Source organism: Odocoileus virginianus, chromosome 22 (assembly GCF_023699985.2).
Source record: "Odocoileus virginianus isolate 20LAN1187 ecotype Illinois chromosome 22, Ovbor_1.2, whole genome shotgun sequence".
Taxonomy (NCBI): Eukaryota; Metazoa; Chordata; class Mammalia; order Artiodactyla; family Cervidae; genus Odocoileus; species Odocoileus virginianus.
In genome coordinates this window covers 25,244,350-25,263,720 of record NC_069695.1, presented here as the reverse complement: position 1 = coordinate 25,263,720, position 19,371 = coordinate 25,244,350, and the positions used below count along the sequence as shown (strand labels likewise).

The following is a 19,371-nucleotide window of genomic DNA, read 5'->3' as shown; positions in this document are numbered from 1 at the left end:
GTCATGGTGTTCTTTATGGACTACTGTTTTACTTTTTAAAAAGTTTACAGTAAAATAAATAGTTTGTGCTCTAAATCAGGCACCATCTAATGCTGAATATTTTGTGGTAGGAGGCACCAAAAACTGAAGAAAGATGTATTTTTTTCAAAATCAAGAAAATTCTGTCCATTTAATATTTGATATGAATAAGGAAAAGACTTTTCCTTATTTAATTTGTATTCCTTAAGTATAAATTACATATGCTTTTTATGCTATATGACTGCAAAATCACAGAGACACACCAGCTTCTAGGTTTTATTTACCTTCTACAAGGCTCCACTTCTGTTGTGTTGAGATTGAAAGTCTTTTTGAAGTTGTACAAGCTCAGAACATTTTCATTGAGGTCATCTAATTCAATACAACCTTTGTATGCAGGGAATCTCAGTCTACTAGGAGGCTGAAAAAAAAAAGTTTTTACCAACTGAACAAAGGACAATGATCAGGTTGACTGAGAAATAGTTTAACTCTATCGCTTTTAACCATCAATATAGCATAGGGGTGAGCATATGGACCCTGAAGACAGATGTCCTGGCTTCGCTGTTTTCTAGCTGTCTGATCCTGGGCAAGTTATTCAACCTCTCTGTTTCAGTTTTGTCATCTGTGAAATAGGAATGATAATGATGCTTATTTAAATTATACACCTAAGCCTAGATCACTGCATATAAAAGAATTCAATAAGTTTAAAAAAAAAGAATTCAATAAGTTTAGTAATTATCACTATAGATGCATTAAGAATATATCATTAAATCCATTTTATATATAACTGATTAAAACATCATTATGCCAAATTAAATTTTAAATATTTCCATTCTGTGAAATAACATTTGAACTTACTCTAAAATCAGATGGGTAACCTCCAACATAGAACACGACATTTTCAGGATCCAAATTGAGAAGTGTGTTGCTATTCCCACTATCCATGTCATGGAATTGATGTGTTTCTGGTTTACTGGAGGTGGCTTTTAGGGTGTAATTAAGCCTTGCAAACTGATAAATTCTGTTTAAAAAATAAGTCAGACAATAAAGTTGTAAAAGACTTATGAGGAGATAAAATAAATCAAAGCTAAAGTACTTAATGGGGGTTCAGCAATATAAAATTAAAGTTTGGTGACCATAGGTCAGATTACCAAAGAGCTGTAATCAGACTCATACCTCTGGAATTTTACCCGGTCCATCACCGCCTCCTGAGTTTTGCTTTCGGTCAAGGCCTGGTCCACCTGGAGTTCAGCCTCATCCTCTCCCAGGTTGTAGACGCATGTGAGCTGGCCGTCTACAACAGCCATGCCGATGTAGTCCCTGGAGGCCTGGAGACACCAAGGCATTTCACATACTGTATTCTCCGAACTCACCATCCCCAGAGGGTGCATTTCAAATAGCTAACAGCTTTCATTTAGTCAGCCCTGGGCAGACAGAATGAATGACGTACATTCTGGTATAAAATAATACAGACAGCACAGTTAATTAACAATGTCTAGGCTGTCTTTGCTCATGTTATCAGGAGGGCATTCATTTATCCACTCCTCCATTCGCTCAATCTGCAAGTATTTGCCAAGCACCTGACATAAAGATGAACCAGATACGGGCTCAGGTTGCCATTCAATTTCATTCTGGGAAGGAAGATAAGCCATTTATGTTCTTCCTATGCCATGGTCCCCGCAATACTCTGGGCATGCTTGTTCACTCTATGTTATTATGTCAGCTGTGTATGGATCTTTCTTCCCTGTTAGAATATGAGCACCTTAAGGTAAAAACAAATTTTTGAAAACTGTAGTAAAATATACATAACATGAAATTTACTATTTTAACCTGTTTTAAGTATACATTAAGTACATTCAAGAAACAAATTTTTGTTTACATAAATACAGGGTGTGGCATGTAGTAGATATATCATATATTTGTTGAAGGAATAAAGTCATGTGCCTTCTGCCATAATACAAAGCAAAGAGTCATAAGAAAGTTACAAATAAATCCCCAATCCTTGAAGCATGAACGAGTAACCAACAACAGTGCTGATTTTAGGAATCCTTAAATACAATGTCCACTAGTGACGGCCAACAATTTGCTAACTGCCCAGAATTTTCAAGAACCAGACAGACTTCAGGCATTTCTTTTCCATGCGTATGTGTTCAGTCTCCCAGTAGTGGCCGACTCTCTGTGATCTCAGGGACTGTAGTCTGCAAGGCTCCTCTGTCCGTGGGATCTCCCAGGGAAGAATTCTGGAGTGGGTTGCCATTTCCTTCTCCAGGGGATCTTCCTGACCCAGGGATCAAACTCGCATGTCTTGCATCTCCTGCTCTGGTGGGCAGATTCTTTACCACTGAGCCACCTGGGATGCCCATTTCTTTTCCATTCATGTATAAATAACCTAGTCAGTGATTACCTGTTCCTCTGACACTTACGTGGAAGAGATATATTTTAAGAGGAGGAATTAAAAGCTAAAATAAACTGCTTAAAATATCTTTAACAGTGGTGGTTTAAAGAATTTAGAATTGTAGCATTGAAGCAATTGGGTTTCTCACTAATGAGGCAGGAGAGGCTTAATCTCTCCAGGCCTCATTCACAGAGGGTCCCCACCCCAGAGACACGGGAGGGTCTGCGGCTGGGCACCCTGAGAAGAGGACCGAGTCCAGAGCTGTGAGGAAGAGCTGCCCTGATCTCCAGAAAGCCTTGATACAGCTGCCTGGTTGAGAGGAGAGGGTGCTGATCTTCAGTCCCAGGTATGGACGTGCTCAGGTGGACACACACATGTACTCACATGCTGGGCCCATCTGGCAAGGCTTCTAGATCCCCGCCTCCAAAAACAACTTTAAATTGATGAGTGATCTCCCATGGAGCCATCAGAGGCAGTGGGATCTCCTGCCATTGGCATGGCAGTGACATGGCTGTGTCACGCACCTCAAAAGCCATTTTCTGTTTTAAAAACCAGGGAAATGTCAGAGCAATACTTACATCTTTATTTCCGAGGTACATCACAAACATATTCTCAGTCCCACCACTTTCTGTTGATTCAGGTCTTTGGAGAAACAAAGAAAGAGATGTGTATCCTTTCAAGTCTTCCAGGTCATTTGGCAGCCGGACTTCAACTCCAGATCTACCGTTGAATCTCATGGGGACAGCAACCTGCGAGGGACCAGATCGACGGTGTTAGCTGGTCCAGGGGAGAAAGGTGGGGTGCTCGGGGTGGAGGCTTGCGACTGCAGCTGCTCCCAAGTAGCTACAACAGGGAGTGAAGATGTATAGCTGTCCCCTAGGCCTGGAGTCTACACTCAGGCAGCCGCTCCAGGAGTCGGGGAGTAAAGCCCTCCTGTTCTTCCTGCCTACGAGCCAAGGGTCTTTGGGAGCTGCACTCTGTTGTCTGTGCCAGCAACAATAATCATTAAAGTAAATTATTACCATCAGTATTATGGTTAGAATTTTAATATAATATTAGCCATATTAATGTCATAATAATACCACCACCATCATCATAATATATTAATGTATTATAATAATGAGGTTCTACATATAATATATAACATGACACATAATATGATACATAATATATAATATAAATATTATATAATACATAATATAACTAATATAGGGAATTATATATAATTAGGGTTATAATACATATTAATAGGATTAATATAATATCATGATCCTATTAGTAATATTATATATTATAATATAAACTCTAATTATATATAAAATTAGTAATAGGGTTATAATATTAATAAATTAACCCTGTTAATATATATTATAGCCCTATTAATATATAACATTAATAATAGTTACTATTATTCCAGCCCCAGAAGGTTTTTGTGCAAATGAGCTAACCTGTATGGAAGCATTCAGTATGATATAGTCGATGTATAATACATCAAAATATTTTTTTAAAGAATTAACTCTTTAAGGAATGATTTCTCATTAATATATTATATGTTCTGGTTGCATTTATTATAAGCACTCAGTCCTTAAAAATAAGTGCATCAAGGCTCTCTAGAATGTGCTTCTTAAATTCAGGGTAAAGGACCATTTTTTTCCCCTGTTATCTGCCCTGGACCAGTACTTTTGTAAAATATATGAAAACTTAAATACTAGAAAAATGAAATGAAGAAAGTGTGTAAAATATAAGCCTACTGATCCCATTCTGGGATATTAAACCAATTCAAGTTACTGAAAGCTTCTAAGCCTTTACTCTCAATTTTGTACTTATATATAATGAAGCAGTAACAAACGTCTGACCAGCTCTGGTCTGTGGATCCCCTTGGGTAGCTCTGCATTAAAACACAGAAAATAAATATTCTCTAACTATCTAAAGAATAACTCTAGAAATGATACGTACACCACCTCTACATTTTATCTCCCAAGCATGTATTTACGGAGGACCCTGTCTACGCAGTCATCAGGCAGGGGTGCTTAGAGATGCCTGAGCTGCAGTCACTCCAAGGTGCTTACACCTGTCTCTTCTACTCACCCTCTGCCCTTCATACACTACACACATCCTGAGTCTGTGGCATGCCTTTCTGCTTTTGTCACTGGGAAAACTCTTGCTCATTAAAAAAAATTTTTTAATTAAGAAAACATTTCATGAACACACAAAAATAGAGAATATACCTGCATACGCATGGCCACCTTAAGAAATTACATGTGACTGTTATAATTGAAGCCCATTATGTAGCCCACCCTAGTCCTAGCTGCCTCTCCCTTCTCAGAGGTCACCACTACCCTGGATCTGGATTCCCGCATAGCTTCTCATGTGTGCTTTAATATTTTTATGAAATATTATCTATCTATGAACTGAAACTAGTCTTAGCTTTGTAAGTGACAGAGCAGGGATCAAAACAAGGCAGTCTGGGGACTTCCCTGGTGGTCCAGTAGTTAAGAATCCACCTTCCAATGCAGGGGATGCAGCTTCAGTCGCTGGTTGGAGAACTAAGAACCCACATGCCTCAGAGCAACTAAGCTCACATGCTACAAATAGAGAGAAACCCACGCTGCAGTGAAGATCCTACGTGCAGCAACTAAGACCTGATGCAGTCAAATAAATAAATAAATATCGGAAAACATAAAAGCAAGGCAGTCTGCCTTGGTTATCAGCTCTATACCTCTGCGCTATTTACACACTTCATATTTTGTTCATTAAATTAGTGGATGAACAGAGAGAGGCAAAAGCTAGAAGCACACTCTTTTCCATTTGCTTCTTATAAGATGTGTATGGGTACAAAGAGGGTGGTTTCTGCCAAACTGTGCCTCTGCTTTTCTGCCAAAGGTTTTGTGTTGGAAGTTCTCTCTCTTAAAAGAAAAGGCAGATTTTGAGGCTCAAAGTAAGGAATATAAGCCTAGAAATCAACCATGGTGCCTCAAAGGCAATGATATTTTGACTTGGTTTCCATCCCACTTATCTCTAAATATCTCATAGGGAGTTGGCTGAAATATACAAAATATTTCATTTACATTATTTTAGGATAAAACGAATTGGGAGAGAAGTGTCAGAAATTCAAGTAAATAATGTCAGATTAAAATTAGAAGAAAGGTTGATGCAACTTCCCAATGAAGGAAAACTGCTGTAATGTCATACTCAGAACACTGCCCATGTGGGCAGGAACCTCTCCTCCATCCTCACTAAAAGTGGATTCTACAATTTCCGAGTCACCGTGAGAAGATAGGGCTTGTGCAGTATCATATCTGCACGTTCTGATCATAGAACCCTTACTTGAACTTCCAATAACACTTTACTGCCTAGAGTCTGGAGGAGAACGCTGCTTCCTGCCTGCATAAGCCAGTGGAAAGGAAACCACTGTCCCAGGCATACCAGGTCATTTAGTGGATGAAGATGATGTGAACTTCTGAAACATGATGGGAGGAAATGAACTTTCACATGGGGAGAACCCAAAGAATTTGGGCAAGAAAGACAACCAATTCTTGAGTACCTAGGCATCTTTCACTTAATGAATAGAGTAACTTATCAAAGAATGAGCCTTGGTGTCTGGCAATGAGGGGCACACCCACCTTATTTGCGGCATCTCTGGCCTGCTGAATTAGTTCCCGTATGCGGTCCACATTGTCAGAGATGTTGCCCAGTGGCAACAGCTGTTGGTTGATACTTTCAATTTTACTCAAAAGATCAGGCAGTTTGTTGGTTAATTTCTTCACTGTTGATGAGATTACAAAACAGAAATTTATCATTGTGAGTTGAGAAAAGGTTAAATAGAGATGTCCTAGTGGATTGTATTTGTCAAGTGGTATGATTGGGTCCCACACATTGGATAGGATGATTCAGAATCAGGTAATACTTTTTCTCTATTATAGAAATATATGTTATACATATTTCTATGTATAATATGTAAACACATTATAGATTTTATTCTGGATATCAAATCATCTTTCTTGACACTATAAAAGTAAATCTTTCAAGGGGGAAGGACCCTTCCCTTGAAATAGGTAGCCATGTATACCTATGGCTGATCTATGTTGATATATGACAGAAACCAACATAACACTGTAATTATCCTTCAATTAAAAAATAAATAAATTTTTCCTTTTTGACCTTTAATATTAATCATAATTCAAGTGTTCATGATTCAGGGACTATATCTTTATAAAAGGGAAAATCAATAGCAATATTTCATGAATTTTTTTCAAAGTGTACAGGTTTTTTTTATAATCATGTGTGACATAGGCAAAATTATTTAAGTCAATAAAAATTTTTAAGGAATTTCACATGTTCTGATTCTTTCCACTGCCAATCACTTTGGCTCCTCCAAAGTCCTACTTGGTCCTTTTAACTAACAGAATAGCCATATTCTTTGAATGGATCATATGAAGTTGTTTCTTAACATTTTAATTTCTAAGATCAGATTTTACTGGGGAGAAATTACAACAGACCAAAGCACATAATGATGGAGAAAATGGATAATACATCCTGGCCAGAGAACACCTGCTACCTGAATTATCCGCATCACTGAGAGCCTTGTTGAAGTCTTCGCTCTGGGTGCTCCCATAGGTATCCTTAATTCTTTCCACATCTGTCTGAATGGGGTTGAGCCCATCTAGAACCTCATTTGTGATATCATTGGCATTTCTGACCAGGCTCTTTGCACTATTGATTATGCCATCGATGTCATCTAAGGCACATACAAACAGGGAGGCGTCAGTCTCTAAAATCTTTGACAAAAGAAGCCAAGTCCAGTGGGTTAGGGGGCGGCTGACCTCTCTGTATTCCATGAAGATCACCTCGGATGCTGGTGAGATTGGTGTCTATCAGGCCTTTCTGAATGGTCATAGTTTTCAGTGTTTGCTGCAGGTTGTTGAGAGCTGGGCTGATTTCTGAAATAAAGTAGGAAGAGGCAATTAGCCTAAAGATCTTGATCCTCCACGGGTACTGGTGGCCCCTGAAGTAGCCAGGGTCTGCACAGCACTGAGCAGACCTGCATCTTAGGGGTCATCCCCAAGATGCCCACTGCTTGCTCCTAGACCCCCAGGTCCTCTATTATAGAGGCCAGGAGCATACAGAGCCGGTGGTACCAGGCTCCTTGGAAATGCACATGAAGAAAGGGAAAGGCCTACCAACTCAAGGGAAGACTTAACTTCCGCTCTGCTCAGGGCAAAAGTCTCTGCTTAGTAGAGGAAAGGGATGGTGGTGCTGGTCTACTCACTAAGTCATGTCAGCCTCCTGCAACCCCATGGATGGTAACCCACCAGGCTCCTCTGTCCATGGGATTCTCCAGGCAAGAATACTAGAGTGGGTTTCTGTTTCCTTCTCCAGGGGATCTTCCAGACTCAGGAATTGAAACCAGGTCTCGTGCATTGTAGGCAGATTCTTTACCAACTGAGATACAAGGGACACCCAAGGAAAGGGATGTGTCTGTCTTACTCACTGCTGTGTCCAGGGCATGATGCCATGGCTGGCACTCTTCGGGGTTTAATATTAGTATGTATTTATGGAACAAGCGAATGCATGTATGAATAAATGAATGAATGAATAATGCATAAGGGATGCCCCTTCGGTCAAGAGTGAAGGAATATTGGGCTTTCCTGGTGGCTCAGTGGTAAAGAGTCCACCTCCCAACGCAAGAAACAGGGGTTTGATTCCTGATCCAGGAAGAGCCCACATGCCGAGGAACAACTACTGACCCGTGCTCCAGAGCTTGGGAGCCGCAGCTACTGAGAGCATGTGCCATGACGCCTGAAGCCCGAGTGCCCGAGAGCCCATGCCCGCCAACAAGAGAAGCCACCGCAATAAGCCTGCACACGGCAACTACGAGCAGTCCCCTGCTCTCCACTACTAGAGAAAGCCTGAGCAACCACAAAGACCCAGCTCAGCCATAAATAAATAAAATGCCTTTTTAAAAAAAGAGTAAAGGACTGTTGTTGAGACAGCCCCACTAAAGCAAACACACACACACACAAAGCAGGCACCGTTTCCATTCATTTCCAAACTGACACATTCAAGGACACATTCACTGAAAGGAACAAAGCTTACAGGCATTTCTAGCTGATAATATTGCCCCTTGGGGGTCATGGAAAACGACCAGTGAATGCTTTAATATCGAGCTGATGACATATGGCTTAAACTGTGATTCCAGGACTAGTTTAAATAACAATGTAGTTAACATCCTAATCCTTTTAAAAACACAGCTCAGATTTTGTAAAGACAACAGGAAATTTTAATTTTTGAAATGTGCTAGGCAGACTACTTATTTTTTTGTATTTTCTTTTTCATGTTTTCATATTTATTTTTCATTTTAATTTTTGAAAATGATAAATAAATGTATTTATTTACCAGTAGAAGGTACCTAATCACTTTGAAAGGATTAAGAAGGTGAATGAGGGCTATGAGCTGAGATAGTTGTTCGCTATGAATGACCACAGCAGACCAGAGGAAATCAAGGGTCAGCATTTTCTGAACACAGGAATTTGGTGAGATTGAGATGGTTTAATTTTTTTTTAATCAAATTAAATAAAGGGAAAAATTCAAAGGCAAAACTTTTAAAATCCTCATATATCACAGTGGTAGTGATTTTTCATGCTTTTACTTACTAATATTTTAGTGCTTAAGAAATTTTGAAGCAGTTGATCTAATGACTTGAAACTACTTATCTGGCCCTTAAATAAGACAGCAGCACTGTACCCACCTCAAAGCTACGTGGGTCCCCAACGCTATGTGCATATGGGATTAAATGAAGAATCCCCTCTCCCAAACCCAAGGCCAGACCCAAACAAGCCTATCAGTCTCAAGATTTATTTATATTCATGAGACTCTAGTTAATTTGACTTATGTTAGAATATCAGCTGGTGATAGTCAGTTGCAAAGTCGTGTCTGACTCTGTGACCCCATGGATTGTAGCCCACCAGGCTCCTCTGTCCATGGGATTTCCCAGGCAAGAACACTGGAGTGGGTTGACATTTCCTTCTCTAGGGGATCTTCCCAACCCAGGGATGGAACCTATATCTCTTGCATCTCCTGCATGGGCAGGCAGATTCTTTACCACTAGCACCACCTGGGAAGGGTAGAAACATCAAATCAATGAATTTACAAAGTATCACCTACAAGGACACTGAGATTCAAGAAGTGCATTTGCTCCTGGTCTCATAGATTGTTTCCAAGCCCTTGACAATCCCAGCCCCCAACAGCTACCCCTTCCATACCTTGCTGTAGCTTCTGCTGTGTTATCTTGGCTTCGTTTAACAGTTTATCGCTGCTGGAACTCAGAGTTTTCGCTTTTCTTGGAAGATCTTCCTTTATTACTGTCTGAAAGCAGAGCATTTGTTAGTCTTAAATGTGATACATACATTAGGAAATATGGAGTAAGAGTTTTCATCCTAGCCCTTATCTTTAATCTTTAAAGAATGAGGCTAGAAGGTAAGGCAGAGGTTTAAAAAGACTGCTCCTTAAAAGCTACAGTAAGGGCTCTAGGTAGACATTTGTGGCTTGGGGAGGTGGACCCATCACTGTTGACATAATGATAAATTATGTGATACCTTCTCATTTTCTCACTGTCACTTGTACAATGCCCTCTGCAATAATAGAGAACAAAGCTGAATGACTTTTAGGCTTTTAATCTTTGGGACATTAAAAACCTTCAACCTTCCAAGAAGTCTGTTCACGAATTCTCTCATAGTTAATAACTTGTTCTTTATTTTTAGATATAGGCCTATTATATAATGCATTTCAGATCCCATAGGATCCACAGACACGCCCAGGTGAATGACAAATGACAGGAAATAAATGGTTCTCAAATTGTGTACAACAATCTCTTCTTTGGTAAATGTTGATACCTGATCACACAGCTTAAAAGCATACCTGGTAAGAATCAGGGTATAATACTTCCATGGTTCAAAATCAATAATCAGGGTGATTATTATCTGGTTTTACAAATGATTTTGAATACTGGGCTATGTTTATCCAAAAGCCAAGTAAATACAGAAATGACAGAGCAAGTGCAAGGTTATTCTACATAACAAATTCTGATCTAAAATAAGCTTTGTTTTTTCCTATTCCCTGGTGCATACAGAAAGAAAACAGAAAAGTGAGTCATCTCCAGAGTGTGTTGAAAGAAGGCGTCACGGCAGGTGCCCACCTGGAGAGCAGCCTCAGATGCAGTGGTGGCCTTGTCGGCCGCATCCTCGGCCGCTTTGATGGCGTTGAGGATGTTCTCGTAGGCGGTGGCAGCGTCCACGGCACAGCGCACCAGCTCATCCCCACTGGCGTTCCTCTTGATCCTGGAAAGTGGTACGGGAGGAGGGCTCCAGCTAGGGCCTCTGCCTGCAGCCAAGCGCCCTTACCTCCCCATTCATTTGGCCGATGGAGATTCGGGGCTGTGGGCTCCGAGGCTCTGCTCCAAAGGTGCAGCTGGGAACCAGCTGGGTTCGGCCCTGGGCCCTGGGCGCCGCCCCCCACCCTGGTCCCTACTTCCTCCCAGGCTCCAGCAGCCCCTGCGGTCAGACCCCCGGCGGCCCACTCACTCCTCCAGCTGCGTGGCCAGCTCCTGGAGCGACTGCGCGTGCCTCTCTGCCTCCCCCACCAGAGGTGCTCTGCTGACCGATCTGGAAAGTTCTCTCACTTTGTCACTTAGTTCGTGTCTGGCTTCATTTAAAGTGACAGCTAATTTTTCATACTCCTGTATTTTCCAAGTAAACAAGAGATAGTGTCAATTTAAGCAAAGCACGGATATGCCATTTTCTTGAACTCTGTCATAAATGAGGTTTCCAGGAAGTAACAGTGAGAAATTGCTTCCTGAGCCCATTCACCACACCTGGTTACTTCACACAGTGGCACTGTGAATATTCTCCCAAGTTTCACTACCATTTTGAGCACTTTCCATGTGGTGGGTAGCCACTTTGATGAATTTTATAAAAGCACATTATTATCCTTAGCATATCACTGTACTAAACCTAAACACTTTTTCTGATTTAGAAACAGTGATCATAAAAGATATTTTCAAAATGCCCAGTGGGCTTCTGAGAAATATTGCCAATCTTTTACCAGTCCTAAATGCCTTCTGTTAATTAACGCATGCCTGATTTATTTTATTTTTAATTGCTTTTCAGCTTCAAGAAGGTATAAGTGACATAAAATTGTAAGATATTTAAAGTGTACAGAGTGATGATTGGATATATGTATACACTATGAAAGGATTTCCCCCCACCAAGTTAACACATCAATCACCTCATATTTTATGCTCTTACTTTCTTTGAGGGTGGGGGTGAAGGTGAGAAGATTTAAATTCTACTTTTGTAACCAATTTCAGTTATACAATGCAGTGTTATCAACTAGAGTCACTTTCTTTGTTTTATATTAGCTCCTCAGACCTTATTCATCTCATTGGTGAAAATGACATTTAAAAAATGCTAGCACAATTTGTTTTTATTACAAAAGTAACATTCACTTATTGCAGGCAAATTAGGTAGGTAGATGGGCAAATAGATATAAAACAAACCTATGGTTGCTGGGGGGAAAGGATACTTAGGGACTTTGGGGAGGTCATGTACACACTGCTTTATTTTAAATGGATAACCAGCAAAGACATGGAACGCTGCTCACTGTTACCTGCCAGCCTGGATGGAGGTGGGTGGGGGGAGAATGGATACATGTGTATGAATGGCTGAGTCCCTTCCCTTTCCACCTGAAACTACTACAGCACTCTTAACCAGCTATATCCCAATGCAAGATGAGAAGTTTAAAGTTTGGGAGAAAAAAAAAGAAGACACATCATTCACCCCTCCCTTAAGGGACAACCGCTGTTAACATTTTGGTATATTTTCTTCCATCTAAAGACATATATTTGAGGGAAAAAATGTTTAGCCTATCTCATAAGTTCCTCAAAATGTAATTTACATGCTTTTCGGGTTTCTAGAAAACAAGTTTTGCCTCTACCTCATGGCTTTTCTTCATCAATTGCAGGACAATATTAGTTTGCATTAAGGAAGAATCTGCTGTGGCTAGACGCTTGGTGAAGTCACTCTGGAGGGAATTCATTTCTTTAACTTGTCTCTGCAGAGAAAAAGAGGATCTGTGAGCTGCATGATATATTGTCAGAAGGCACAGGCATATTTATTGGACAATAGCATAGAGGTAATTTCAGAGTCAAAATGTCTTCTTGAACTTAAAGATCATCTAGGCAACTCCTAAGTCATGAGACATAAGTTCAACTTGTCGTGTGGAGGTGTTGTCATAGTTTCCACAAGCTACATGACAACGAAACAACTGCTGTTGCATTGGAGGAGGTTTCTACACTACGGCCAACCAGGCCAGTGAGGTGGATGCATAATTAAGCTCTGGTTAGTGGATCAGGATGAGGGAGCTGAACTAAGCAAATCAGCACCATCAGTACACTCTACATGTTGGTCCTGACAAAGATGCAGGGACATTTCAATAAGAAAGCACACAAGAGGACTTCCCTGGCAGTCCAGTGATTAAGACTCTGCACTTCCGATACAAGGAACGCAGGTTCAATCCCTGGTCTGAGAACTAAGATTCCACATGCCGCATGGTGCAGCCAAAAAAAAACTAACTAAGAAAGCACACAAGCCCTTAGGAAACCAGGGTGGAGGCTGCCAGAATTCAGAGATCCATAAAATTGGGTCCTGCTCCCTCCCCTTGGCATAATCCAACAGAGGTGTTAACCTGCAGAGGCTTTGGGAGTTAACCATATTACCATATGCAAAGATACCATTCATTTTCTTTTACCAAATTCCTCTTTCCTGGGGTGGGGGGAGTGGGTCAGTCCTATGTTGGGCTTCCCAGGTAGCTCAGCTGGTAAAGAATCCACCTGCAATGCAGGAGGCCCTGGTTCGATTCCTGGGTCAGGATGTGCCCCTGGAGAAGGGATAGGCTACCCACTCCAGTATTCTTGGGCTTCCCTGGCTCAATGGTAAAGAATCCATCTGCAACGTGGGAGACCTGGGTTTGATCCCTGGGTTGGGAAGATTCCCTGGAGGAGGGCATGGCAACGCAGTATTCTTGCCTGGAGAATCCCCGTGGACAGAGGGGCCTGGCGGGTTACAGTTCATGGGTCGCAAAGAGTCAGACACAACTAAGTGATTAACACACACATACACGACACAAAAAGTCAGTTATTTAAAACATATATTATATACTTTGAATTAGTTATAACAATAGCAATTTCTCAACTATTTGGCAGCATTATTCCTCCAGTCCTCTACCAGTCAGGAGTTGGGGTGAAGTGACTGGGTCTGCTTTCCCTATGGTTTAAGTTCAGAAACTCTTCTGGCCATTGAGGAGTAAGAGATACTTTGATTTTGCATTTAATGCCTTGCTCCTCTTTGATTAGGGTTTCCCACACAGACAGGTTCCTGACTCTGCCACCTGATTAACATTAAAGCTCCCTGCTCCCTTTTGCTCGGTTAAGGAACCGAATGGTGCAGATTCTGACCATGACCTCACCTTGATGGATTCCAAAGCCCTCTCATTTTCTCGGTTGAGGCCGGTGGCCTGCTTTGCTTGGGCGCTGGCCTCCTGTAGAGCAGCACGGAGGCCACTGAGTTTGGCTTCATAATCATTTAAAGCATCTCGTATATTCTTCGCCAATCCATTGTTCTCCACCTGGTGGTTTTCCGGCCAGCTCCTTATCTGATTCAGCACTGAAACAGATCACCTTTTTGTTTTCCATTTGAGAAATGAGTGCATTGACACTAAGTCATAAAGACTACAGAAGAATTGATTTTCTACTCACTTCACGGTTTTCCTTGAGCTTGCAAGGGAATGAGAAAGGAGGCTAGTGTTTATGTTATGTTGTGCCCTGTACACATTGTCTCAATTAACTTTTATGACAACCACATGAAGACAGTGATTATCTCATGTTTCAAGTAAGAAAATGGATGGCCTGAGAAATTAGGTGACAAGGTTTCAGCCTTGGAACTGGAACTGAACTTGCAGAGTATAAATATAAAGCACATGCTCCTTCTATTACTAATACTGTCTCCAAGGCTAACATTAAATTTAAACAATACAAATGCTAAAAGAGAGATGCCACTGTTTGTAGATTAACCACTGATATGTCATTCCACTCCAGAATGAAGCTCAGTATGTGGAAAAATATAGGCCTATTATTTTTAAAGTTTTGAGTTAATGTGGCATTTTCATTAATCCAAATCTTTAGATATATTCCCTTAATTTCTAATACATCTATTTTTTTTTTTGGTAGTAGTAATGCGAATATCAATGTATGATTCAAAACCCCAATGGTGATGAGGGGACTATTAAAAATGATATAATGGATCCTTTTGTAGTTCATGAGCGTGATAATTGGGTGTTCACACTGCTGCATGACATGTGCCTCCCTGCAAACCTTGTTACAACACTGGCACATTACCCATCTGACGTGAAAGAAAAAAAAAATGATATAATGAGAAAGCAATAGAGCTTAAAGAAAAACAAAAATACAGTTAAAAACAAAATAGAGGTATTAGTGTCTAACATTAAGGAGGAGGAACTATTTTTTTGCATGATGGTAAGATATTCTATTCTATGGATAAAGATGTGGTGTGTATATGTATACATATGTGTATAATATACAGTGGAATATTATTCAGCCATTAAAAAATGAAATAATGCCATTTGCAGCCACTTGGGTAGACACAGAGATTATCAAAGTAAGCAAAGAAAGCCAGAAAGACAAATACTACATGATATCACTTACATGTGGATTCTAAATCTAAATTTGTGATATGTTCACAAGTGAACATATCTACAAAACAGAAACAGACTCATAGACATGGAGAACAGACTTGTGGTTGCCAAGTAGGAGGGGGTGGGGGAGGGAGGAATTGGGAGTTTGGGGTCAGTAGCTGCAAACTATTATATATGGGATGGATAAACAAGGTCCTACTGCATAGCACAGAGAGCTATGCCGTATTCAATACCCTGTGATAAATCATAATGGAAAAGAATATGGGAAAACATTTCTATATATATATGTGTGTGTGTGTGTGTGTGTGTGTACACATGCATAACTGAATCACTGCTGAAATTAACACAACATTGTAAATCAACTATAATTTAATAAACTTCTTTTAAAAAAAGATGTTCTATTCCACAACCTCTCAGTAACCTGGAAGGGCCACTCATTTGTACCACGTGATACTCTACTAGTACTAGATGCTGAAATGGTGACCCCTCCCCCAACCTGGCACAGCGTACTCTGCACCCTGTATGTCAAGCCAATCAGAACAGACTGGATGCACGCATTTGGAAGGGTCCTTACACTGCTGAGCCTCTCTTCTCTCAGCTTCAGCCTCCCTCAGCTGCTTCCCGAAGTTGCGGGTCCTCATTTCCCTCATCATGCGCCCAGCTTCAGCCAGCTCTCTGGAAAAATCACCTGAAGGCACCCTGTTTCCATCTCCCTCTGTCCCAGATACCTGCTTCACGAGAGCTGGAAAACATCAAACTGTTTATTAAACTGGGAATTCTGGACTCCAGGAGACTACTAAGAAAAGAGGCAGAGACTTTTATAGAGGGCTCATATTGGTTTTTCAGTATCTCTATAGGCTTTTTTTCATAATGCTGAACTCTTTCTTTGTACAACAAAAGCTAAAGTAGTACAAAAGATACTTAATTGGGCTAAGTAACTCTTCTTACTGTGCACATTCCGGATGACATTTTTAATCTTCGAGTCCAGCTCTTTTGCACTTTGGGTTGTCCGATCAATGTCGTTATAGAATGTTTGTGCTTTTCTGGAATTTATTTGAACCTATATGAAGAGTAAATTGATGAGCAACAAATTAAGTTGTTGGGGGAAAAAAACTAGCAATATTTTGAAGCAAAAAAAGAGTTAATGCTATTGACCTAATATATTACCTTTTCTTGCAAAGTTTCAAATTCTTGATTCAAGTTATTCAGTTCTTTTTCCAGACCATCCATTTTTGATTTATGATTTGAAATGGTGGGACGGTAGCTAAACAGCTGGTTCTGAAAGTAAAGTACAAAGTTAATCACAGTCTAAAGTAGAAATTTGGAGTAAGTCTTATCAACTTGGTAAACCTGGCGATGATATGAAAAGATTCATTGAGTAAGACCAATGCTGGTCCTTAGAAAAAAATATGGTTCTTTGAAACAGGCTTTATGAAGAATTTACGTTCTGATGTTGTGATCTGGTTCTAAAATAAAGTAGGAAAATTTAAAGACAAGAAGAGACAAGATACTTTACTTGAATTAATGACCTAACCTTAAAAAAATGAGGGTGATGTCACTTACTTGATGTATTAATTTTTAGATTCTATAATAATGTCAATTTTTTAAACTTATATTTTACTTGATTATGCTAAAAACAAGTGTCTATGGCTACTCTGTTGAAAGGATCTATAAATTCAAAGAATTATACAGCAAGAGAAAAACTCAGAGCTCATTAAATTGAATTAAATTGAATACCCTCATTTAATAGGAAAAAAACAAGAAAATAGAAACCTAAAAATGTTGGGTGATTTGTCCATGCCATGGAAGTATACATGATCAGTGATTGCTTCAAGACCAAAATCCAGGTCCCCTTCCTCTTTTGGGCACTGAACGGCAACATTATTTTTAGAGGGGACACTGCTGCATACAGGTTTCCCTGGCTCAGACAGTAAAGAATCTGCTTACAATACAGGAGACCAGGTTCAATTCCTGGGTTGGAAAGATCCCCTGGAGAAGGAAATGGCTGGCTACCCACTCCAGAATTTTTGCGTAGAAAATCCCATGGACAGAGGAGTCTGGTGGGCTACAGTCCACGGGGTCACAGTCAGACATGACTTAGTGACTAACACTACTACTATTGCTGCATATGATATCTAGAGTAGTAATTACTTTCAATTTTGGGTTTTTTTTTTTTAAGTTTGAACTTTTTCAACGTATGCACTTAGCATACAGAATCTTAGTTACCCGAACAGGGATCAAACCTGCACTGGAAGCACAGTGTCTCAACCACTGGACTGCCAGGGAAATCCCTCAATTTGGGGGGAAAAAATGTGTTAATATCTTGAAAGTTTTTACAAGAAAAAGCAATATTACTATCTCTACTTGTATATAAGAGCCAGTGTTGAGTAAAAGAACACAGGCTTTTCAGCTGAGGTCCAAACCCTAGGTCCACCACTTTATAGATAAGCCCGTTGGGCCTTATCTCCTTCATCTGTCTATCAGGGGCTGTAATATTAAGCTGCTGGGTTCTTTTTGGTGGAAAGTGGGCTAATGTATTATAAAATGTCATGTATACACAGAACCATTCAAAAAAGTTGGATGCTTTGTCATACATATTCCTACTCAGTTTCCAGTGTTTCTGTGATATTGCAAGAAGATGGTTCTATTTTGATTGTGCTGCAGAAAAATGAAGCACACGATTGCAGGTCAGAACACCTGGATAAGAGGTATAGTGGGTGAACATACTCTTTAGAATTTCGTCTTGGTGTGAATTCTTCTAGAACCACCACATACTAGCTGTGTGATTGTAGGCAAGTTACTTGGCTTTTACACACCTGTAAAAAATAGCACTATTTTCTTCACAGGATGCTGTAACATTTAAGGAAAGCACTTAGCACAGCACCCTGGGCACAGGATGGATACCACAATGTTCGTTCCCTTCCCTTCCTTGAAAAAGTGCAAGACTGTATTGATGACATCAGTCACTAAAGTGCCTTTTTTTCCCCCTCTGAATACACAAAGGCTTTTCCCTGTCCTCTCTATATTAAGCCTCCTAATCATGCACTAAAATTACCCTAATGGGATGGAAAAGAGCCATTTTTTCTAGCACTATTTATTTTTGCCGTATGTACTCAACCACAGACACTAATGGTTTCGAAGCAGCCTTCATTCCAAAAGCCCTTAATTTAACTTTCCCTACTAGCTTAGGGTCCATCTCACCTACTGAATTTTTTTACATTTGAGTAGATTTTTTTAATTTTTCTGTGATTTTTTAATTAGATCTTCTCACACTTAGCTCTTTTTGTTTGGTTTCTTGTGTTTTAAAAGTTTTTCTAATTTCTTGTTTCTTTCATTGGATGTTACCCTGTAAAGTAGTTTTCAGATTGTCCTGTGATTTCTGTTTTTGCTAAAGGGACTCATCACATGACTGCTGCTTCTGCTGCATGTCTTTCTTATTATCTTTCACAGTGTTTGCAGACTCATTCTGAGAGGGAGGTTTCCTCTTCTCTCTGCACTCTCTTGTGTCCTGTCTGGTGATCTTAGGGTCATCATCGCTCCCGCCCCAGGCCCCCCCTAGTCCAGGACCAGGTCTTATATTGGCAGCTTAGGACTTGCACACTATGGTGATGCTGAGAATGTCACATTGCAACACAGATCCTGGTCTGTGAGTCTTGTCCGCATCCTGGCTATAAGGTTGTAGCTTTCCTAGTTCTCATACAATTGTTGCCTAACAATGGGAACTGGGCAGTTTCAACTTTGTTTCTTCAGCCTTCATTGGTAGGCAGAAAAGCACCCATTCCCCCCAGCCAGGAAGCCCGACTCCAGCCCATGGGGCACTTTCAGCCCCAATACTTCTCAGGATACCCTCTTGGCTACCTTCTTTCCAAGTGTACATAGAACATTCTCCAAGATGACCATGTTCTAAGCTATGAAACAGGTATCAACATACTTAAAGAGAGCTAGAATAATAAAGCATTTTCTCTGATCCCAACAGAGTTAAACTAGAAACCAGTAATAGACTTAACTGGAAAATCTTCAGTTTGGAAATTAAACAATATAGTTCTAAATAACTTAGGGATCAAAGATATATCACAAGGGAAATCAGAAAATCTTTTGAATTGAATGAAAATGGAAATTGACACTTAAAAATGTGTGAGATACAGCTAAGATACTGCTTAGGGGAAAACTTACAGCATTAAATGCTTATATTAAGA

At 40.2% G+C, this 19,371-nt stretch overlaps 1 protein-coding gene and 1 non-coding gene across 6 annotated transcripts in view; one reads left to right on the top strand and one right to left on the bottom strand.

Moving 5' to 3' along the window:
• LAMA3 (laminin subunit alpha 3) overlaps positions 1-19,371 on the bottom strand; it is a 246,512-nt gene that overhangs the window by 35,114 nt on the left and 192,027 nt on the right. For all 5 annotated transcript variants that reach the window (XM_070452750.1, XM_070452751.1, XM_070452752.1 and 2 more), the window contains 15 exons: positions 16,343-16,453; positions 16,124-16,235; positions 15,750-15,917; positions 13,931-14,127; positions 12,401-12,517; positions 10,990-11,144; positions 10,605-10,746; positions 9,673-9,775; positions 7,234-7,350; positions 6,969-7,148; positions 6,034-6,176; positions 2,989-3,159; positions 1,192-1,343; positions 874-1,036; positions 303-436 (listed from right to left, as the gene is read on the bottom strand). In XM_070452750.1, the coding sequence (XP_070308851.1) occupies positions 303-436; positions 874-1,036; positions 1,192-1,343; positions 2,989-3,159; positions 6,034-6,176; positions 6,969-7,148; positions 7,234-7,350; positions 9,673-9,775; positions 10,605-10,746; positions 10,990-11,144; positions 12,401-12,517; positions 13,931-14,127; positions 15,750-15,917; positions 16,124-16,235; positions 16,343-16,453 (2,165 nt within the window). The remainder of the gene's footprint in view (positions 1-302; positions 437-873; positions 1,037-1,191; positions 1,344-2,988; positions 3,160-6,033; positions 6,177-6,968; positions 7,149-7,233; positions 7,351-9,672; positions 9,776-10,604; positions 10,747-10,989; positions 11,145-12,400; positions 12,518-13,930; positions 14,128-15,749; positions 15,918-16,123; positions 16,236-16,342; positions 16,454-19,371) is intronic.
• LOC139030466 (small nucleolar RNA U13) lies at positions 14,764-14,868 on the top strand. Its single transcript, XR_011482837.1, has one exon. It is a non-coding gene; the product is annotated as a small nucleolar RNA U13 (small nucleolar RNA).